Source organism: Gossypium hirsutum, chromosome A09, assembly GCF_007990345.1.
Source record: "Gossypium hirsutum isolate 1008001.06 chromosome A09, Gossypium_hirsutum_v2.1, whole genome shotgun sequence".
In the NCBI taxonomy this organism is placed as follows: Eukaryota; Viridiplantae; Streptophyta; class Magnoliopsida; order Malvales; family Malvaceae; genus Gossypium; species Gossypium hirsutum.
The window spans coordinates 4,547,429-4,572,118 of NC_053432.1; the positions used below are offsets into that span (position 1 = coordinate 4,547,429).

Sequence of the window (24,690 nt, forward strand, 5' to 3'; positions counted from 1 at the left end):
TTTTGTACCAGTTGACCTATATTTGTTCTGACAACTTTTTTTTGTCTGTTTAAAGTGAGTCAAGGACTAAGCAGCTTTAGACTGTCAGCAAGTTACTATTGAACCTATTTTGTGCAAGTTACTTTTCAGAAAATTTATTGCTCTTTCAATGTAATAGTTTAATATATGTACATTTTAGCTTAAAAACATTTTATGAATGAGAAGAAGTCAACTTAAGTTTTTTCTCCTTCAACCTCTGAGTTCTGCTTCTGTTTTTGAGCTTTCAAACACAAAATTTGTTTGCTTTGTTTTCATTGATCATTTGGTTGAAACTTAACACATATTTGCCCGGAATTATTGCTTTGTTGCTCTAGCTTCAACAAGAGCTTCATATTTTATCCGGGTAAATTAATTCTGTTTTTCTTCCTGTGTGAAAAACCCAACAAGAGGTCAAGTGGAGCAAGATAAAGCACAAAATCTGATATATTGAAAGCTCCAGAGAGATGCATGGTTTGATCAATTAGTGACCTCAAGTTGAATCTATGATCATTGGATCGTCCAAATATAATCTTACACATCATTTTTTCAATAAGCTCGCCGGCCTTCTCGCTAAGGTACTTCACCATCTCACCCACTACCGCCGACTCCTTTACTGATTCAACCAACGACCCAAGCTCCGTTTTCCTTACTAGGGTAAAATATTCAACTTTTGAAGCACTAAGGAGATACAAAGTTCACCATTTTCGAATAGTTCGCCAATAGGAACCATACGGAGTAAAAGCTATGCCCGTGGAACCATAAGACAAGTACTCCCCGGCTTGCATTCCAAGCCTGCTAGCAAATACAAGGTCATGAGTTTTGAGGAATACTTTAGCTGCTTCAGGTGATGATACCAGGATTGTTGGTACACAGCCTAGCCTTAGTGACATCATGGGGCCATATCTTTTAACTAGATGGTGAAGATTTTAGTGAGGCAGCTTTCCTAGCATATGGAGGTTGTCGATTATGGGTAGGGCGCGGGGACCAGAAGGAAGTTTCTGCCCAATTTTGTTATGGTTTGATCGAGAGATGTAAATGAACAGAGAGTTCCAAGGAGAGCAAACACTAAAGCTAAGGTTGGAGACATTTTCTTTCTCTCTTTTTGCTTTTTTTTTCTTTTACGGTGTGTTAGGGTTGGTGGGTATGTATAAACTATACACCAAACTAAAGTACGGAACGTGGCATAAATTTACTGCCATATAAAAACATGGAGCCAAGTGGGGAGTGCCAAATCAATTCGTGATAATAATAAAAATAATCGTCTCGATTAACAAGTGTTAAAGTGTAATTGGAAGGAATGATTTTTGTTGGAGTAAGAAAAATCTGTTTTAAAATCAAATTTATTAGGTTGAACCGTGTGATTTTAGGGACAAGAACGGGAATTAGGAGTGGAGTTGATAAATTATTTAAGAAGGGAATTACTAGTAATTTACTAGATAAGTTATTATGTAAAGCATAGGGACATAATTGAAGGGAACCAAGAATTGATGGATTAATAACCAAAGCCCACATCATTAAACCAAGGATATAAGTGCTATTATACCATCATCAAAATATACTTAGCCTTAGATTTTTTATTGCTCTTGAAAAGTGTTGTGTGGTGACTTTGAAAATTTTTGATTTAAAATTTTAGTGTTCATATAGTATTGTTATTAAAAAATGTTTTTGAAGATATAAAAGATTTATTTTAGATATAATATCGTAAAGTAAATAATATACATTTAAATGATATTAAATTAGTTAATATTACAATATATTATGTTTTGAGTAATATTATGATATAATATCATAATATGATAATAATACAATATAAAAATAATTTACTATTAATATTTTGATACAATATAATTTTTTTTTCAAAGAATAAGCACAAAATATGTAATATGGGAAAGTCTTCTACTATAGCCTGTTCCACGAAAATGAAAAATGGAGATATATTTGCATCTTAAAATAAGGATTAAGGAATGTGGACACCAGTTTACAAGGGAAAAATTAAAAATAATTGTTGGGGTTGAGTTGAAAGTGCTTTTGACAAAACTTTTGATAAAAAGTGCTTATGGGTAAGTAATTTTGAAAAACATTTTTGACTCTAAAAATTACTTTTTACATCAAATGTGGAGAAGATTCATCATATCCGTCATTTTCCACTAATGGTTTCAAAAAATAAATTATGGCATTTGATTAATCTATTTTAATAAGGTTAATTAGAAAATTGTTATATATATATATATATATATATGAATGTAGTGGGAGAGAGAGAGTTAAAAAAACAGCTTCATCACATTCTTCTTCTCCACCGGGAGAGTGAAAGAAAGGAAAACTTTTTAGGATTTTGCCGGCATTACCGTCCATCATACAAGGGGTAAGGAGAGCTTTCTCCTTTTATTTTTACTGAACTATTAGTCTAAGATGTTATATTAATATAGATATGAAAATTGTCACACAAAAGGCTGATTGGATGGAATTACCTCTTTTAAAACTTGATCTTGAATCAATGATGTTCACTTCAAGATTCATTGAGGCTTGATCTTGAGAATGAATTTGGATGGTTAAGTCAACTTTAGTGTCTTTGGAGTTGATTTTGAAAATATGCACTATCTTCTTTGTGTTGATGCAATTGGATTAGGGAAAGTTTTGATCCAAGAATCGTCTAGACTTTATCTTAAATGAAAGGATGATTTTGCTTCAAGAGCCTTCTAGGCTTAATCTTGAAAAAAGGGTTTAGCCTCCTTTTTATCAATTGAACAAGATCGAGGAGTAACTTTCATCATAACTGACGCAACGTTCTTCAGAATTTCTTAGAGTTATTCAAATTCTTCAAAGATTTCTTGAGATTTTGGAAACTTCTAGTCTTTGAAATGTTCTCCCCAAACTTCGATTTATGAACTTCTAGAAATTTAAACTTGTCGAGTTCTATCTTCAAAATAAAAAGTGTAAAACCCAATTTATCCACCTATGCAAACTTTAATTCGATTGTTTTTCCATAAATTGGCAATTGGTCAAGAATGACTTGGAGGTAATCCATTTTATAATGTCATTTAATCAAGTAAAAGTTAGATTTTGTGGAATGTAAACTCTTCGTTTAAAATTGTCCACAAAGATTAATATCTTTTATTTATTATTTATCTAATATTAATTTAATAAATTAGAAATAAAATAATCAATTATTATATTGATTTATTTATTGATAATACAATTTTTTATTATTTATCTCATAAAGCGGAAACAATTAAACTAAGAATAAAAAACATGAAACACCAAAAACAGTAGCAGTGCTTGAAGAACAAATCATCATAAACTAGATTTTATGATGAACAAGAAACAAGAAACAAATTAACCTGATTCATCATAAACCAGATTCATAAACCAGATGTCTTCTTGAAGAACAAATCATCATAAACTAACGTCCAAATTAATATCTTGTTGATTTATCATAAACTAATTTTTCAAAAATTAATTTAAATTAGTTAGAAAAAAATAATTATTACATAAGATGCGATGTCACAATTTTTTCCATGGTAATTTGAAGTTGACTCATGATAATTTGGCCTCGACAAATGGTTTTTTTTATAATTGTTCCAAAAGTTTCTTTGTCTGCAATCATAATTTTATCCTTTCCATTGTTATTCGAATTTTACTCTAAAGTTACACATATCATAATGTATAGACCAAAACTTTCAACTTCAATTTTGTTTTATGCTTTTTTTTAACATGTGCTGCTAAACTTTTCATTCTAGGTAAAAAAAAAAATCGAAGTTTTGATTCTTCAAATTCATGAGATCTAATTGATTATTCTTTATTCTTTATTTTTTGGTATGTACATATATTTTTCTTTAATTGCAAATATTCAAGTTTATTAAATATATGATTGTATTTGATAAGTTAGAATATTTGTCTTGTCAATTAGAATTGTTAAATTCATAATCATTTTTAATCATTCTAATTAAGGGTGTTCAGTCGGTTAACTCACCTGAAATACTATTAACTGAATTAATTGACCCTTTAAAACCCTTAGCCATTAATCGAATTAAAATTTTTTCAAAAAAATTTAATCGAACCAAAATTTTTTAGAAATTATATGTTTTTTTTTGTTAAAAGAAGTATAAAAATTAACCGAATTAAAGTATTGAATCACTACATAATTAAAAACACCACATAAGTCTTGAAATTAACACATAATTGAAATGTAAGTATTTAATATTCTCCATTTGTATCCATTTCTTCTCTCCTAAAGATCTCCATTTGCATTATACCTACAAAAAATATGTGAAGAAAATGAGCATATAATAGAAATATATGCATTTAAAAAAATAAAAAAATATAAACAAATGAATAGATTGTAAGTTAACAAGAATAAGATAGTAAGCATACCTTTCAACTCACGAAACATCACGAATTTAGGGTAGGCTCTGATGCATTCCAAGAAAAGTCTAAACATTGAATCGATTAAATAAGTAGGAGTGATATGGTAAAAAAATTGAAACTATTAAAATAAAACAATAAATATACCATTTTCAATCTTGTCAAGTTATTGAATTTGTTCTTCAATCTTTTTGATGTCTTCTTGTAATAATGATTTTCGAATCCAATCTTGAGTATACACAAGAGCTTGTACAATTTTAGGAGTTAAAAACTCCTATATTGATCAAGCACACGTCCCTCGGTGTTAAATGCAGACTCTGAAGCAACTGTAGAAACTGAGATAGCTAACACATCTCTTGACATTTTTGAAAGATTGGGAAATCTAGGGCTATTCACTTTCCACCACAATAAAATATCAAAATCTTCAACAAAAGCCTTATTAGCCTCAGCTAGATATTTATCCAATTCAGATGTTTTATCCTCACCACCATTTTTGAACTCACACTTTTTATACAAAGCTTGCATTTGCATTTGTCTTTTCATTTTTTGTTGTGGTTCACTGAGAGAAACATGTGTTGGCACACTCGATCGGTTACAAGTACTATGGAGTGGAGGCTTATACTCATCAAACAATTCATACAAAAATTCCTTCAATTTTTGCATTATTTCACAAGGTTTTTCAGAACTAGACATTTCACTAAGTGCAAATTCAAGATACTTTAGTTTTTGTCTAGGATCTAAAACACAACCAACAAACATAAGCAAATTCATCTTATTAATATCACCGCAATACTTATCATCCTTCTTTTTCATCTTGATGGCCATAACATTGAAATCAACATTAATATTGAACTGAGCATCTTGTAAAAGAATATCAATTTCAGAAAGCTCGTCAAAAAAATCATTGGACGTGACATATGAAGTGCCAAATATATGCAAAGTGACTTCATAAAAGTATTCCAAGAAATCCTTCAAGTTTCTAACACTAGCCCAATCATCCACACTAGGCTAACCCTCTCCCCTTTCAAGTTCAGCCCTAAAGTTTGTATCTTGCTCTTCAAATCCCTCAAAAGCTCTCTCAAGTAGGTCGAGTTCCACCTAGTACAGACATCAAGACACAATATCTTCTTGCACTCTATCTTTTCCACCACAACACACTCCTTAAACTTTTGTAACCTAGCTGGAGATTGTCTCACATATCTAACAGCCCCCCTAATACGTTCAACAGATTTATTCATTTCATTTAAGCCTTTAACAGCAATCAAATTCACAATGTGTGCCATGCATCTCATATGAAGATATCATGCATCTCATATGAAAATATTTACCATTTTGAACTAAACCCCCTCGAGGGTTAAATTTCTTACTCAAATAACCAATAGCAACATTATTTGAACTTGCATTATCAACAGAAACAGTAAACAACTTATCAATCACCCAATTCAACAAACATTTCTCAATCACCATCCCAATGGACTCACCCTTATGACTAGAAATTGGACAAAAGTTTAAAATCTTTTTATTCAATTTCTAATCATTATCAATAAAGTAAGCAGTGATACACAAATAATTAACTCTTTACAAAGAAGTCCATGTTTCAGTAGTTAAGGAAACTCTAGAACAAGAACTTCTCAAAAGTTGTTTTATCTTGACCCTTTCATCTAAATAAAAATGATAAACATCCCTAGCCATAGTAGTTCATGAAGGAATATGAAACCTAGGACATGCCACGAACATAAATTTCTTAAAACCTTCACTTTCAACAAACTTGAAAGATGCCCTTTCTTACATGCTTCTTGATCAAATCTTCAAGTTGAAAGATGCCCTTCCCTCCCCCCCCCTTCAGCTCCCTTTCTAGGTAAAACTAGTTGTTCTTGCCTAGTGTCAACAACATTAGTAGGATTTTTTTTACATGAACCAATATGATATTTCAATGACCATGTACCAATTTTTCTATATCACAACAAAATTCCTTTTGTCAATAATTATATTTAGCCTTACTTGCACCCTCACTATTAATAATCTTAGTGAAGCGAGACTAAACTTCCGAATTTTGAGGAGTGGCTTTTCTTTTTCCAGTAGTCCTTTTTGATTGGCTTGAAGCTCCAACTCCCGAATTTTCAGAATCTATTGAAGTGGGAGGTGTAACACTACCCTCAATAGATGTTGGTTCGGTGGACATTTTGCAAGAAAAAAATTATATAATAAATTAAAATAAATTTATAATATTAAACATATTTTGATGTTGAGTTTTAGAGAAATAAAATACTGTTTGTCTTTTGATGTTGAGTTCAACATATACTATTACATATTTTGTTTGGCTTATTTTCCTTCATTTAATTTGGCTTATTTATGCATAAAATCATACATAAATAAATTTTATTTGGATTAATACCATTTATAGACGAGTGTTAAATTTATGTGAGTGAGAAAAAAATCTCTTTAAAATCACATTCAAATGATATATAAAAAATCATCTATTATATATAAAAAATCCATTAAAATCACATTAAAATTATAGACAAGTGTTAAGAAAGTATGTTCTTTCCTTGCCAACTGGACTAACAATCATCTATTATATATAAAAAAGAAGAAGAATATAACAGTAAAATAAAATAGAAAAAGGAGACATTTCAAATTTAATATGATTATGGGATATGCAAGTATAGATTATAATATACTTTTGATTAAAAATAATTAAATATACTATTTTAATGAAAATCATAATAAATGACTATGGGATATGCAAGTATACTATAAATCTATACTTTCATATCCTATAATCATATTAAATTTGAAATGTCTCATTTTTTCTATTTTATTTTATTGTTATATTCTTTTTCTTTTATAAAAATATTGTTAAGTTATATCGAATTGGTGTCGATTTAATTGTTAATTTAATTGTCGATGTAATCTTTTTACAGTTATGGTGTCAATTTAATTATCAAATTGAAGAGTGAATGTTATGGTGTTTTTTCATTCAAATCTCCTTAAGATTTCATAAATAATAAATTATAAAACCAAAACCAAAACCAAAACCAAAACAAAAGCAATAGCAATATTAACCAAAACCAAAATCAAAACCAAAACAAAAGCAATAGCAATATTAAGTTGTTAACCTACAAAATAGACAAGAGCACAAAGCCCAATCCAAAATAAACCAAAAAATATAAACCAACCCAAAAACAAAACAAAATTCATAAAGCGGAAACAATTAAACTAAGAACAAAAAACATGAAACACCAAAAGCAGTAGTAGTGCTTGAAGAACAAATCATCATAAACCAGATTTTATGATGAACAAGAAACAAAGAAACAAATTAATCAGATTCATCATAAACTAGATTCATAAACCACATGTCTTCTTAAAGAACAAATCATCATAAACTAATGTCCAAACTAATATCTTCTTGTTGATTTATCATAAACTAATTTTTCGAAAATTATCATCACAAGAAGATTGAAGAACAAAAAACATGAAACACCAAAAGCAGTAGCAGTGCTTGAAGAACGAATCATCATAAACCAGATTTATGATGAAGAAGAAACAAGAAATAAATTAACCAGATCCATCATAAACCAGATGTCTTCTTAAAGAACAAATTAACCAGATGTCTTCTTGAAGAATAAATCATCATAAACCAAATTCATAAAGGGTCTTAGTGCTACTATAGCACTCCTCCTCCAGTCAGCAAATTAACTGGCAGTCACTCATTAGAAAATATCCCACCCTCGAAACTTGTCGATACCGGTTCCTAAAACCAACAGCCTTCTATAAACCATTCCATTTACTATTTTTTCTTCTCCCCAAACCCTATCTCATCTTCTACTGTCAATCCAGTTCCCTTCTTTTCCATCGTCATAATCCATCATCAACAACCACCGGCACACTTCCACTCAGGTAACTCTCCCTTTCATTTTTTAGGCAATCAATAGCTAAATTATGTGCTAAGATATTAGTAGATCTTTTTATTGGGTCAAAATAACAGAGTAGCCGAGGAGATATGTTTTTCTTAAGCAGACCTACAAACTTGACAACAACTACAGCATGAGAGGAAAAGCCTACCTTAACTCACCGGTGATGGTGACCTGGTAGACACCGAAGGTGTGCCTGGTGGACGCCGGACTGTTCAGAAGGTGACTGGTAGTGACAATAGAGAGATTTTGGGAGATTTGAAATTAGAGATTTTGAATTTTGAGGGTTAGGGTCTTACTTAGAGATTTCTTATTTCTGTTGTGTTTTTTAGTTTTGGACTTTTAGTTTTAGGATTTTTATTTTTATTTATTAAATTATTTGTAATTTTTTTGATTGAGTTAGGTTGGGTACTTTGGTTTATATATATTAGATTGAGTTTATAATAGATTGGGCCTGGGTGGATAGTAGGCTATTTATATATTATAATTTTATTTACTAATTATTTTAATTAAACCGAAAAAATTTGGTTAACCGACCGATTTCGAACCGAATTAACCGTTAATCGAAAATCCAAAAAGTTATTAATCAGTCCCTACCAAATTAATTCAGTTAACCGACAGATTAACCGAATTCAATTGTTAACCGAATTTTTTTAATTTTACCCGAATTTTGCACGCCCCTAATTCTAATATTTGGGAGAAAAAACATGGTTGATTATAAGTTAGATATGTAAATTATGTTGTGGGGCTTGTAATATAGTTTGAATGAACCTAGTTTGTGTGTGTTTGTTTGATAGAATCATGTCTCTCTAATTTTTAATGTTATGGATAAATTTAATCCTAGATAATTCTTTTTAAGATTGTTTGTTAGTAAGTAAATAATTAATATGTTTCATCTTGATTATCTGAAGGTAATAAGAGTTTAGTTGCTAGTTGCTCGTTGCTAGATATATGTTTGCATCAATGATAAAACCAATCATTAGTGAGATTTTGTATTTGATTAGACTCTCATCATGTTGATTTATTATATTTTATTCATGTTTAATGTTTTTTTCATTTGAACAATTTTAATTTTTAGTTTCAAAAAACCTCTTTTGAATTTTGGTTTTCTTTATTTTCTTGAAAGAATATATTTTTTATTAATATTATTAGATACACCCTGCATTGTACTCATTATATATAAAAAAAATTATATTTTTAGTAAAATTTTATGTTTTATTGAATTCTAACAACCATCATAAATCCTCTTTTATTATTAATAAACCGATTCATCGAGAAAAAATAGTAATTTTGATGTTATAAAACATAAATAAAAAAAAGTACATTCTTTAAGATTGTTTGATGCCATATTGTCCCCATTATTATGCACTTTATTAGTCTTGTAGACGATATACTGGCATAGCAAGCAAGTGTTTGGCCCTTGGGGCCGTAAGGCCAAACGTCTCACTCATGCACAAGTCACTAGGCAACATGCCATCAGGTAACTTCCATTCAAAGTAGTGCACCAACTGAGCCAGAACAAGGCGAACATTCGTTAACCCCATTTGCATTCCTGGACATCTTCTACGACCTGCTCCAAATGGGATGAGTTGAAAATTATGTCCTCGAACGTCTATGTTGCTATTGACAAATCTTTCAAGAAAAAAATCGTTGGCATTATCAGACCACACATTAGAATCTCGACCAATTGCCCATGTATTTATCAGGATGCGAGACTTCTTCGGAATATGATATTTGTTTATCGTAATATCCTCCAGTGATTCGCGAGGTATTAGGAGTGGTGTCACTGGATGCAACCTTAAGCTTTCTTTCAAAACCATATCTAAGTAGGTTAATTTTGGTAAATCTGCCTCTTCGACCATTCTAGTCATCCCAACAACACTTTCTAACTCTTTTTGGAGACGTGTTTTGACTCGTGGGTGCTTTAAAATTTCGGAAAATGCCCACTCAATTGCCACTGTCGATGTGTCAAGTGCACCTGTAATCATGTCGAGTATTATAGCTTTGATATTTGTTGGATCAATGATGTGTAGTTCTGATTCATCATTTGGATTCATAGGTTGATCCAAATGTGAAAGCATCACATCAACGAAATCACGATGTTTTTTCTGCCCTTTATGTTTATCTTGTTGATGCTCATCGATTATCTCCTCCAAAAAATTGTCACAACCCTCTCTTATTGCCTCAAATTGTGGTATCAGACCCTGGCTCAAGTATATATGCATATGTAGATTTGTTAGTTGGTCGAACTTCATTTCATATGATCTAAAACAAATGGGAGGCAAAAACTACAATGTTCTTTTCATGAAAGTGGTAGTGTTTTCCGCATCGTATGCATTTCCACTTTTTTTGTCAGTTTCAAATTGATTCAAGCAATACTATGAAAGTGAAAATTTACTATATTATAGTTATGTGAGAAGTTCAGTTATCATTTTTGAAAAAAAAATTGATTCAAATTTAATATTGTATTTACAATTCTGGAATAAAATTATAATGTACTTCTAATTTTAAAGCAACTAGAAAATATAAATTAAAAGAACTTCAAAAGGAATTTTTTAAAAAAATAATATAGTAGAATAAAAGCAACCATGAAACTGTACCATGAGAATCTATAAACTAAGGCCCTAATGCCTTTCTTACGAGGGTATTATTTTTTCTTAACAATGATTAAATTTTATTTTTGATACTTTTACTTTTTTTAGATATATAATAATAGTCAAATTTTAGTTTTCATCCCTATATACTTTATTTCTTATATAAATTGTTATCTAAACTTTTATAGTGTAGAGCATTCCTTATATGACATGCATCTAAACTTCATTTACCATCAAGGTTGAAAAGTGTTTTTCAATTCAAACCATGATTTCAAATCAAAAGCAGTGGTAAACGAGTAGCTTTCGAAACCAATTCATGTCTTTAAACTAAGATTTTAAGCTAAGCAAAAAAGCTAAAAAGTTTAGCCTTTTGCTTTTGTAAAAGTGTTTTTGGCTAAAATTAATTTCTCATTCTCATTAAAGAAGTCTAACATATCTTCTACTTTACAACACATGTCTAAAATAGAGATATATCTAAAATAGACTCTTTTTTTTTCAAAAGCACTTTTTAATAGCAATAGTATATACTGTCAAACTTTTATAAATCACTTCTCGAAAACATTTTTTTACAACACTTTTTAAAAGCACTTTTTAACCTAAATGCTCAATTAGTCATAGACTTTTTTTCTATATTATAAGATAATTGTTAAATTTTAATTTTGACTCCTCAACTTATTTTTTAAGATTATATAACAATGGTCAAATTTCAATTCCAGCCCCCATATTACACTTAAGTTTGAGATTAATCTCTATATTTTATTTTTTGCATAATATGCTAACTCAACTATTAGAATGTCATTAGTTAGCCTAAATATATTATTCTAATAAAAAAATGCTAATATGAACTTTAAGAATTTTTATCATCGTTAAATATTTTTGTTAAATTTAAGTTCATTGCAATGTCCTTTTTTGTTAATGGCTACCAAGTATTTTTTTTAAAAATCAATATGGCATGTAATCAAATTTAACAGAAAATTTTGAAATGTTTTAACATTTAGACTTCGATTTTTAAATTAAAAAAACGAGAGAGACTAAATTCTAAAAAATAAAAATATGAAGATTAAATTTCAAATATATGAAAAATTAGCTAATTTTTTTTTAATCCAATGCCAAACTAGTTGAAAACTAACAGATAAAGAGTCAAGAATGAATTACAGATGGTTGTATAATAATATTAGGTTTTCATCATTAATTAATTTGTAACAATTTTTTTTTGAAATCCACCCAGGGTCGCTAATCAATTAAGGAAAAATTAACTTCTCTTAAACTGTATAGAACTTGATCTTCAATTTGAATTTTAATGTGATAATATGCAAGATGAAAATTATGGTATACATATAGAAGACAGATGAATAGAGATACCTGAAGATCAAGTGGAGCAAGGAATGGCACATAATCTGATATGTTGAAATGTCCTGTTAACCTAAGGCTCTCTTGAATAAGCGGTTTCAAGTCGAATTTATCATCTTTACTTCGGCCTATGATCATTCTATACATGAAATTCTCCATCAATTCAAGTGCCTTGGCACTAAGATCCACCACTTGGCCACTTGCCGCTGCCCTCTTTATCTGATCCACCAACGACTCCACCTCCCTCCTCCTAATCGGCTCGAACAATTCTACTTTCGATGAACTAAGAAGTTCCAGGGTGCACCATTTCCTCACTGTGCGCCATTACGACCCGTATGGTGCAAAACCCAAGCCTTTGTTACCGTAGGAGACGTAATCAGAGAATTGGATTTTAGGCCTACTGGCGAAAACACCGTCGTGGATTTTTAGAAATAGCTCCGCTGCTTCAGGTGATGACACCACAATTGTTGGGACATTGCCTAGCCTTATTGACATTATTGACCCATATTTTTTGGCTAAGTTGCTAAGGCTTCGGTGTGGGAGCTGGCCTAACATGTGGAGGTTGCCGATAATTGGTAGGCGCCTGGGTCCTGGGGGAAGCTTCTTTCCATTTTTAAACTTCTGTTTTGACCGCGAGGTGATGAAAAAGAAAGAAATCAGAGTTGTGAAGAAGGTTAAGAGAAGGGCATATGTTGAGATTGAAGATGCCATTCTAGCTCCAGAAAAGAGATGATGGGACTTGAGAGGAGGGGTTGTAGTAAGATTTATATTGCTATGTTGTGGGGCTTGAGAGGTGGGATTGGTAAGGTTTTATATTGTTATTCTATTACCTAACTGGACATGTCCCTTATAAATTAAATATTAAAATATTAAAAATTTAAATTTATTTTTTTAATTCCGTTAGTTATAAAATTTAAAAATTATTAAAAAATCGTACATAAAATTAAAAAGGTTATAAAATTTTTAAAAATAACAATACCGACCCAATAAAAGAGTAGGGGTCAATTTTTTTAAAAATATCTTAACCATTAGATTTTAATGGGTAAGTATTTTTATTTTTAATAAAATTTTATAATTTTATAAGTTTTGTTTATAATTTTTATGATTTTTTAAAATAATTTAGGTAAACTACCTAGTTGCTCACCCAACTTTTAGGGTGTTTTTATTTTAGTCACCAAAATATTAAATCTCTAATGATGTTAACTGTACACGCCACATCATGTTTGCGCGCACTTTCATTTCAACTCACTAATTTTTCCAATTTTCAGTAGATGTACTAAAATGAAATCTAAAATATAGTACAGGAGTTTTGTGGTACTTTTATAAGCTACCCTAAAATATAAAAAATTATTTGGTAAATCATTCTTATCTAGTAATATATTATTATGTAAAAACCTTTTTACATATCACTAAAACTTTTTCGAGCTCACTCACCTTCTATTTTGGCTTATTGTTTTTTTTCTTTTCCAGCGATTCTTCCTGCAACTTTCATTTCTCGTATTTCGAGTGATGATGCAAACATTGAAGCTTATACTTTTTTTCTTCATCTCTTCAAAGCCTCGATTTTTTTTCTTGTCAAATCCTAGATTTTTCACATTTAACCATAAATGTTTTCATATTTTCTCTAATTTCTAGATTTTTTAAAATGTAATTAATTTTTTCTACTACAAATACCTTCATATTGTTCCGGTAAAACGTACCAAACTATTAGGCAAAATTATGCGCTGGATTGCATTTAATTGCAAGTGAATCGTCAAATCCTAGTATGTATTTGGTACCAAAAAAGCATTTCTAGTTTCATGGTCAACGAATCTATGCACATATTTCCTCACATTGGTTCATTTGCAGCCTTACAAACATGCTTGCAACTATTAACATCAAAATGGAAAAAACTTTTCAAACACAACAATGCAAAATAACACAATGTGACAAAGATAATATCCATTCGTGAATCTTAAAAAGGATGGTTGGAAAGATCAACAGATTATCCTTCACACACTTTGTACTATTACCTTACCAAACTTGTAGAGTTCAAATCAGAAAATGGATCTAGAATAAGATGATGGCATGCCTTATGTGTAGATTAGAAGGAAAAAAGGGGATAAGTTTGAGATTTTAGATTTAGTTATTTTTTTAGGATCCTTTATCGTTTTATATTTCCTTTTTAGTTGTCTTTTGTTTTTATATTTATTTTTAAGGAAACAAATATGGAATAGTATTTGATGCAGTATCTGTTGTATAAGTCTTAAGCACCATCAATGAATAATAACACGACACATTATTATTAGATTAAACAAAAAATTTGGAGCACATGTAAATAAATGCTAATAATTTTATGTCATTATTGCAATGATAATTCCTACATCCATTGATTTATGTTATCATGGGACAATCTCAACAATAATCATATATGACTAGTTGTCCTCACAAATGGAACTGCATCCAATGAACCCACATGATAATACTTATCGTAGGATGAGGCCAAGCTAAAATCAGCTCAAAATATTTGTTGGAAAAATTATTTAAGAAAATAGTGTTTGTAGCACAATAGAAGTTTACATATTTTCTTAAAATCTAGTCTTATGATATTTATAGTAATAAACCCTAGATCAAATTAGGACTTGTTGATAATACTATAAAATGACATACTTTTATTTGTTAAATACATATATATTTTGAGTATGATCCTACTAATTTGGGCTGTTTATGGTTTTTTATCTTGTAAGGGCTAAATTAAAGGGAAAAGAAAATTTGGGGGCGAAAAGCGTGAATTTAAAGACAAAACGAGACAACATGCGAAATAGAGAAGAAGTGGTGCCGAAAAATACAAAGTGTGGAAGACTTGAGACAAAATTTCAAAGAAGAGATTTATGGACATAAAACTTTGTTTAGGATTTGAATTCTATTTTTTTTTTTAGGATTATTGTTAGCATTATTATTATATTGTTTAGATTTAATTTTAATTTCTTAAACATTATCATCTAGAGTTTGAATAGGAACCAACTAGGGTCATTCATGTACTATAACTAAGGGATGGAGTGGCATGAATATTCACTCATCACTTTTGTAAAAAACTCCTTCCCCCTAAGGCTCTGTGCCTTTTGTTTCTTTTTCAATAAAATTCCATTTCATTAAAACATGTGTTTTTTCCCCGAAAAGCATGAGCAACTAAACTCATCTAGCCAAAAAAGAGTTCATGAGGCTTATAACCCGCACTTAGTCCTTCTCAAATGACTATTCATCATTTCTCTTCATTATGGGACTGACACTTCCATCCATGTCCTTTCAAAAGTAATATTTTCATCTTGTGCAAAGACGACCGCTTTGTATGTTTTATGAAGGTTGCACAATTGGTTCGCTAAATTACTATGTTAGAGGTTGTCGAGCCCAAGATATGAAATGGCATGGCATTTGCCATTAAGAAACGATGATCTAGTGTAAGACCGTTCCACAAAAGTGATGGTTGGCTAGAGTTAGGTTCTTCTAGATCGTAAGGCTATAACCTAAGTGGAGCTAGTGGTCGTAGGTGTCCTCTTCCACTATAATTCGTTTATTTGGTCATGAGAAAGATCACCTAAAAACTTATGATTGAACTAAAGGAGGATCGAGATAACCGGAGGCTAGAATCCCTCAATCAGAAAACACCTTTTTTTCAATTATTTTTCTTCTCACAATTACGATTCCAGTGTATTTAATTTCAGCTTAATCATATTTTTATTTTTTCTATGTCAACTATTTTTCTTAGGCACGACTATGCCCGAGATTTCGAGAAATAAGGAGTTGTGGCAATCCAGTTCCTGAGAATTTGACATTACTCCCGATATACTATTTCTTTTTGGTATTTATGGATAGGATATTTTTGTTACTTTTAATGACACATCAAATTTTGGTGCCATTGCCAGGGACTGTCAACCTACTAATCTTGCTTGTTTTTCTTATGACCAGATCTGCTCCAGGAAATCTTGCTTTCGATTCAGAAATAGAAAAGACTACTAGAGCTAATCATAAGGAAACAAAGCTACGAAAAAGGTAGTTAGATGTGGTAGAAACTCAGACTAACCCACTGTCGGAAATAGAAGCAAGTGACGAAGTTGAGTCTAGGGTTAATGAAAACCCTACTTAAACACTGGAGAACGAAAGAATATGAGTCGATCCACCGGAAGAGGTGCCTAACGCTAGGGTTAACGTAAATCAGAATCCAGCACAACAACCTATGGCTCAAACGATTCAGTAAATGGCCGAAGCGCCTACAGATCTCAGTTGTTATGCATTGCGTATCCTACTATGGATACTAATTTTGAGCTTAAGTCAGGATTAATCCAACTGTTGTCGACTTTTCTTAGTTTACAAGATGAAAATCCACACAAACATCTAAAAGAGTTTTATATGATTTGTCTTAGTATGAAACCTCTGGGCGTAACTGAGGATCAAATCAAATTACATATTTTTTCTTTTTCCCTAGCAGATTCTAATAGGGAATGGTTATTTAATCTACCTCCTGGATCTATCACAACCTAGGCTAATCTTTCCCGTGTGTTTCTCAACAGATTTTCCCATCATCGTGTGCAGCTGAGTTAAGGAGGGAGATTGTTGGGATAAGGCAAAAGGATGTAGAGTCTCTTTACAACTATTGGGAGCGATTTAAGAAGTTTTGTGCAAGTTGCGTACAACATGGGATAATAGAACAGTCTCTTCTCCAATATGATGTCAGTTAATCAAGTAAAAGAGAGATCTTGTGGCATGTAAACTCTTCATTTAAAATTATCCACAAAGATTAATCCCTTTTTTTATTATTTATCTCGTATTAATTTAATTAATTAGAGATAAAATAATCAATTATTATATTGATTTATTTACTGATAATATAATTTTTTATTATTTATCTCATAATTAATTTAAATTAATTAGTAAAAATAATTATTACACAGTATTTGTGCCACAATTTTTTCCCATGGTAATTTTAGCTTGACTCATGATAATTTAGCCTTAAAGCCAGACCAAAATCAGTTCAAAATGTTTGTTAGAAAATTTATTTATGGAAATAGTGTTTTTAGCACAATAGAAGTTTACAATTTTTCTTAAAACCTAGTCTTATGATATTTATAGTAATAAACCCTAGATTAAATTAGGACTTGTTGTAACAACTCGTTTTTAGTGAATTCGGAATAGTGGTTTCGGGACCATAAATCTAAGGTCAAAAAATTTATTTTAATATTATTTTATGATCTACAACATGATAGTATTACCGTATAAAAATTTCGTTAGGAAATTTTACCGATTACATGCTCAATTTGATAATTTGATAAAAAGGACTAAATTGCGTAAAGTGTAAAAGTTGAGTTCTAATAGTTAAAGGTATTAAATAGCTATATAAATTTAATGTGAAAGTCCTTTTATGGTAATTAGACCATTAAATGACATAGTGGATGTGCATGGCTTGGCATTAGTGTAATTATTAAATGTTTTAAAGCTTAATTTGGTAAATAATTAATAAATGATAAAACAAATAAAACAAATTAAAAGACTTCATTTTTCTTTTGTTTCTTCAACCGTTTGGACAAGGGAAAAAGAAGCCATTTTTTCTCCTTAGGGTTTGACATCTTTGAAGCTTAATTGGTGAGTATTTTTGTCTCGTTTTTGATGATTTTTATGTTTCCGGGGTCGTTATAGCTTAATCTAGCTAGCCCGGGAACTAATTTGTGAAACTATTAAAGTATTTGAATTTTTCCATTGATGAATATATTAGGGTTTTAAAGTTTAATGGTAGAAAAATAATGGTTGTTGTTAGATAAACAACTTTTGTAAAGGAATTTTTGATGAAATTATCGATTAGGGATTAAACTGAGAAATGTGATAAATTGTGAGGTAAAAGTGTGAATTTGTGAAATATATGGGCTTCTATAAGTATGTTAATAGTTCAACTAGGCTTGGGTAGGGATAAAATTGAATGAATTTCATTTTTCGAGCCTAGGGACTAAATTGCAAAGAGTTAAAAGTATATGGGCAAAATGGTAATTTTGCCAAAAATATGTGTTGGACTAAATTGAATGTGATTTGTATTGAATTGATTAAATTCATTCATATAGATCTAGTTAGACCTCGCATAGAGTTAGATCGAGGCAAAGAGAAAATCTTGGATTAATCACTTTTGTATCTATGTAAACTCGTCGAGGTAAGTTCGTGTAATTAAATTGTACATTTATATGTTTTAAATTGAATTATATGTTTGTGAATTGCGTAATTTCCATGAATGAATACTGATTGCATATTCGACGACGTACAACGACTACAGAGCCCTATTTGAACCTTAGGAATTCGTAAGATACAAATGACATGTAATTAGGGTTACCAATTTCAGCTCTTATAAGCTTATCGATACTTATCTCATATGAGCTTACTGTTATTCAGCTTGGAGGAGCTTACTGTTATTCAGCTCGGAGGATCTTACTGTTTATAGCTCGTATGAGCATACATGTACAGGAATTGACGGATTACCATTCAGTACACCTCATGTGTACTACCTGCGCTAACGATATTCTAAGTGGTTCAATGAGTACAGTTCTGTTACGAGTTTATATGAGTTCGATACGAACTAGTACATGTATTTACATGAATTACATAAAAATGGTTTATATATAATATACGGATACATGGTATAGATATTACATGTGCATGGAATTTAAATAGTTGTTGAGCATACATAGTCTTTATTATATGTAACCTTTTTTTTTCAATATAATATATGTGATTTATGTTGAATATATTCAATATATTTTGAAAAACCAGAAAGCTAACCGAGTATACATCATTAGCAAGAACAATAAACAATATCAAATTTGTTCCCACGATATTTGTGGACCTGCTACTTGTGGGGTTTTATGATGAGAAAGAACTCATAAATTTTTTTTCAACTTAGTTTTTTTTAACAATAATAATGCACCTTAGAATTATTTAGAAAACATCCAAGAAAAGCAAAACTTAGTCTACGATCAATGCTTTTTCTCTTGTTTTTTAATTTTTATTTTAGTCCTACATTTTAGATGTTAGGATGTTAATAGGTTTAATTTGATTTTAGTCTAAAATTTTGATTCAAAGGTCTTTCAATTTATAGGTTTTAAATTTTCATTTTTCTACATTTTAGAATTTTTAAGATGTTAATGTTAGCTTTTAAAATCCTAGAATTTAGTCCTACACTTTTTTTTAGTTAACTTTGAAATTTAAACAATAATTGTAGAATTTCGAGTTTCATTTAGTATTATATATTTGGACGTCTTCTTTCCTTTAAATTAGGTTTATTGAGAGTCAATACTAGAATTTCAAAACCTTAAACATTAAGCTTTGTAGGACTATCTTTGAATAGGTGTTGTGGGGGTGCTTTGACCTTTTCTACACGTATTTGTACTCTTGAATCCAAGTTTGATTATGAAATCGTTCCTTAGTTTTAAGATTTTCCCTTACATTTGTCTTAGAATTAGCCTTAGAACTTTGGGTGATAGGTGACTAACTGACAAAACCTGAATTAGTTAATGACAACTTCACTTTTTAGATTTTCGTGTCTAGCTTGTTAGGTTCATCCCTAGCATGTTACGACAACTTAGCGACTCCATTGCAGACTTTGGTTTTGAGAGTCAATCTACTTTAGGGCTTGGCTTTAAGGTTTTTGTTGTAAGTTGTATATGTGACTTTATTGATCAATTGATGTGAATTTTTCTTCCTATTACTTGTGATTATATTTGTTGTAGATTGTCATTCACTTTGCACATGAATTGGATCCTATTCCCTATATGTCCCATTAGGAAGAGAGGTCTCGAGCTTTCATGTGGTCATTTCCATACTATAAATTAAATTTTTAAATCTATTGTAAATTTACCATTTATTTATTTATTTCTTGAAGCGTTTATATGTCTATATATATATAATTCATTAAAAGTGAAATATATATAATATTCAATGGTTCAAATATTTTTTTTAAAAACATCATTAGTACAAAAATTATAATATAATGTTGTTTAAACTATATCGGATTCTCCGGTTGGATAGGGAATCGATTGAGATATCGATCCGGAAAGGTAAAAAAAAAATCAGTTGAAATGGACTAAAAACAGTTGAACTGATTGAATCATATTTTATAATTATTAATTTTTTTTATTTTTATGATTTTTAATAATTTACTTTATTTGAACCGAACATACTGAAAGTTAATGGACTGATTGATTCGATCACTAATCCGATAATAAAAACATTGATATAATATCCAACTTGAATTGTAAGCTTTATGAAATTATACATTGAGATGTTCAAATTTAGTTTGCTCCAATTTAATTTGGATTATTCGACTTAAAGATAACCAAGCTTATTTAAGCTAAACCTAAGTAGTTTGCATCTCTAGTATTTAATATTATTATCTTCTAATATGTGATTTTACCCATTTAATATTTAATTAATTTTTAAATATTTTATTTTTAATTACATTAATTAACAAAAAATAATATTTTTTATTTAAATTATTGGATATAATCAAAATATATTAACTTATTATAAAAAAATATTTCTTAAATTATTTTTTGTTAATGTTACACAATTCTATATATATACACATATATGCAGGAAGTAATGGATGCTCAGTTATCTGTCAATATGCAACCTTGATTGGATTTGTGTTTTTGTATGTTTCAAATCGTTTTTGTTGCCTTTTGATGTTATTTTCTTATGGAATTGGATGTTTAATGCTAGTTTGTTTATTTGCAGGGGAAATCTGAAGAAGCATATGAACAATCAGAGGGGTTCCGATAGGAGTTGAAATTGAAGGTTCGAGAGTTGTGGATAGAGTAGTAATGGCGTCGGAGAAAAATGGCGATAAGAAAAATGGCGATAAGGGTATATTGGATTCTGTTAATATCCCTTGCTTTATTTACTTGTTCTCGCTCAATGAAGGCTTACTATTATTATGATGAGTTAATCACCTCTTCTTATTTGATCTTCAGATATCTGAAGAAGAGAAAAAGGAGATATGGATAATTAGGGTTACCTTTCTTTCGATTTATGGTATCCTTGGATTTTGTATCGCTGTTTGGAGTTCTTTTTTTATTAATGAATTCATCGACTTAGCAAAAGAAAAAGAACACATATCCAGAACTTGTATAATAAATACCTTCAAGAGGTCAAATAACATTGAGTGAAACAAGTATGAATTCTTGGGCACTCCACCAATGTGACAAATAGAGAAGCTAAAGGCTAAGAGAACTTGTTTTAGGAGTGTTGGAAACTAGAAAGATGAATTTAATGGAAAAGTTACACTGTCGGTTGTAATTGTCCCAGACATTGAACTACTAGGATTGGTCTCCCATGAATGGATCATGTCATCTATTTCAGATTCTTCATCACCATAGTCTTCAATAACATTTCCACCTGAAGCTTTAATCAACTCTAGCTCCATTGCTACTTGTTTCATGGTGGGTCTTTTCTTTCCGTTAAGATTCAAGCACCTTTTTGCTAGCAGAGCCACTACTATAATCTCCTGTTCTGGACCATCCTTTACTACCATTGGATCAATAATGTTAAACAAGGAATTCTCCTGCATTGAATCCAAAAAATAAGATATCAAGCTTCTCACTGGCTCTGATTGTTCTGCGGAGATGGGTTTTTGACTTGTTAAAAGCTCAATAAGAACAACTCCAAAGCTATAAACATCACTTTTCTCTGTCAATTGACTTGATCGAAAATATTCGGGATCCATGTATCCAAAAGTTCCTTGCACCCGAGTGGTTAGATGTGTTTGTTCAAGTGCAACTGATCTTGAAGTTCCAAAATCTGATACTTTTGCCCTATATTTATCATCCAAAAGTATGTTACTAGATTTGATGTCTCGATGATAAATAGGAGTAGAAGCAGCTGAATGCAAATAGAACAAGGCATTGGCAATTTCGATCGCAATTCGTAAACGCATTTCCCATGTCAATGGTATTTCTTCATTTTGATTACGAATGAGATCGTATAATGTACCATTTGGGATGAACTCATACACCAATAGAGGAACTTCAGCTTCTAGACAACACCCTAAAAGCTTAACCACATTCCTGTGATTAATTTGAGATAAAATTATTACCTCGTTAATGAACTGTTCAACCTTCTTTTCATCAAATTTCTTTCCTTCCACCATTTTGGATTTCTTAATAGCCACAATGCTTCCGTCTATTAGCATTCCTTTATAAACAGTCCCTTGACCTCCTTGACCAAGGATTCTGTTCTCATTATAATAATCCGTGGCCTTTTCCATCTCTTTTGAAGTAAACAACTTAATTTTTTCAACGTTACCTTCATTGCTAGACAAATGCTGTTGCAGTAACAAACCTCCATTCCTTTTGAAGTATTTCTGCTTCAGCATGATTTTTTGTTTTCTTTTAAGGACTTTGTACATACTCCATGTTGCGAGTAGTAGAAATAGTGTCCCAATACTAGCGCTGCAACCTATATAGATATAAGAAAAAAGGTAAATTTTAAAATTAATTAAAATACATGCTAAAAAACCATGAAAATGTTTTAATGAAGTTTTACTCATATTTGATAGCCATTCATTTTAAATGAACAATGAGAGAACCTTATTACACCATGCATTGTTTTGATATTTAACTTTTACAAATTTAATGATAAATGATTGTTACTATATCACACATTCAAAAGGAAATAAATCACTACTTGAGTTGACATAATCCAATAATCATAATAATTCTACTTTAAAAACAAAATATGTAAATTCATCACGTACTTACAATAAGACTTTTCAAGCTATGAGTGTTTTGAGTCTATATTTTGCGCTTGCAACGAAATCCTGTACTATTGTATTCATAATTAGGAGGGCAAGATTCTGACAAGCAATAGTTGCTAGGGGTATTCAAACAAAGAATACGGCAGCCATAATTCTCACATTTCCCATCTGTCATTTATGAATTGAAAAAACAGGCTATAATCATATAATTCAATTAAAGTATCTAAGACGTTGTTATACTATACGGACTGGATCAAATTAGTCCATTTATTATTAAATAAATTAATTTAGTCCTTACACTATTAAAAAGAATTAAATAAGTTTAAGTTATAACAACGTTAACATTTACTATATAAAAAATGTTTTGAATTTTTTTTAAATTGCTATTGAATTTCAAACAAAATATTTCATTTACAAAACTATAAAAAATTTAAAAATAATTAGTAAATGTTAACTCTATTCCAATTTAACTTTATTTAATTCTATTTTACGACACATGGACTAGATTAATTAATTTAATAGTAGAATGACTAATTTGATCAAATCCATAGAGAGACTTTTAGGTACATTCACCCATATAATTCAATAAATATTAATTAAGTAATTTTGATATCTAATTTCATTTTCCTTTTGTTGGTTGAAATTATGCTTAGGGGTATCCTAGCAATACGTATGCAAAACAATTTTTAGAATTTTTTTTTCATTGAGTTAAAATATTAGCTATCATGCTGGTTGAATTTTTTAGATTTTACATAAAATATAAAATGACAAAAACTTAATATTTGTTCTTTTATAAAAATAATGGATTTTCTTAATTTCTTAACTAAGTTGAGACTTAGTTGATGAGTGATACTAATTCAATTAGCCCTTTAAAAATTAATACAAATTTAAGGCACACTCAAGATGTGAGTGGAAAAAAATTATGTAATAAACATACGTATTAAAAGCTTATATAAATATCAAATGAATTCTTGGTTGAAATGATAAAGTTGAATTTTAAAATTTATTGTGTGAAAGGTTCAAATCTCAACCATGTTAGATTTGTTATGGATATAATATAAAAATGTAGAACGATCAAAATACCCTTAAAATAATATAACTTAATTTGTATATAAAAAAAAGATATTTTAATAAATTTTCAATTGAGATAAGATATAAAAAAAAAGAGTTCTCTAAAAAAAAGTTAACTCGTATCTTTGCATGACCTAGAATAACCGATATCATTGATAACCTCGCACATGCATAGATGATTAGAGCTCAACCTCGACCAACAATATTCACCATTGTATGTACAAGAAGTGTCTGAACCATCCTTCAAATCGCACTCTGATAATATTGGTGTGCCCCATTGTAGTTTCATTGGGATATGCGTCCTTTTAGTTATATCAAAATCATCTAACTCGAAGGTTACATCATAATCATCAGAAATCAAGGAAGCATATCCGCATGGTCTTTTCCTCCTATAATCACTAGAATCAACCTTACTACTCATGTTTACAAAGAATGAACTGAGACCCCGAGGAATAGGAACAAGACAACCATCAATAGAGGAAGTCTTGTTATGAATCCTACAACTTGGTTGCAAACATCCGCCTATAAAATTATTTGTTTCGTTGCCAAAAACAATTACCAAATTACCGCAACCCGAAGACCAGAAGATGTTGTAGTAATTTGAGTAGTAAAAGCG

The 24,690-nt window shown here is 30.2% G+C and overlaps 1 protein-coding gene, 1 long non-coding RNA gene and 1 pseudogene across 3 annotated transcripts; all 3 read right to left on the minus strand.

Annotated features, from left to right (window-relative positions):
- Window positions 1-4,095: 4,095 nt before the first annotated feature.
- Window positions 4,096-9,332, minus strand: LOC107890200 (uncharacterized). Of its 2 annotated transcripts, none has more exons than XR_001681874.2 (4): window positions 8,446-9,332; window positions 4,528-4,706; window positions 4,390-4,448; window positions 4,096-4,271 (listed from the first exon to the last, which is right to left on the minus strand). It is a non-coding gene; the product is annotated as an uncharacterized lncRNA (long non-coding RNA). The 2 variants fall into 2 exon arrangements; XR_005901513.1 differs by having other exon boundaries at window positions 4,528-4,697; window positions 8,446-9,331.
- A 185-nt stretch (window positions 9,333-9,517) lies between these two features.
- LOC107888605 (cytochrome P450 CYP736A12-like) lies at window positions 9,518-13,007 on the minus strand (annotated as a pseudogene).
- A 7,979-nt stretch (window positions 13,008-20,986) lies between these two features.
- LOC121206477 (wall-associated receptor kinase-like 1) lies at window positions 20,987-22,682 on the minus strand. The gene has a single exon (XM_041077433.1). It carries the CDS (start codon window positions 22,653-22,655, stop codon window positions 21,504-21,506), a length of 1,152 nt encoding a protein of 383 aa, XP_040933367.1. The 5' UTR covers window positions 22,656-22,682; the 3' UTR covers window positions 20,987-21,503.
- Between the last annotated feature and the right edge of the window lie 2,008 nt (window positions 22,683-24,690).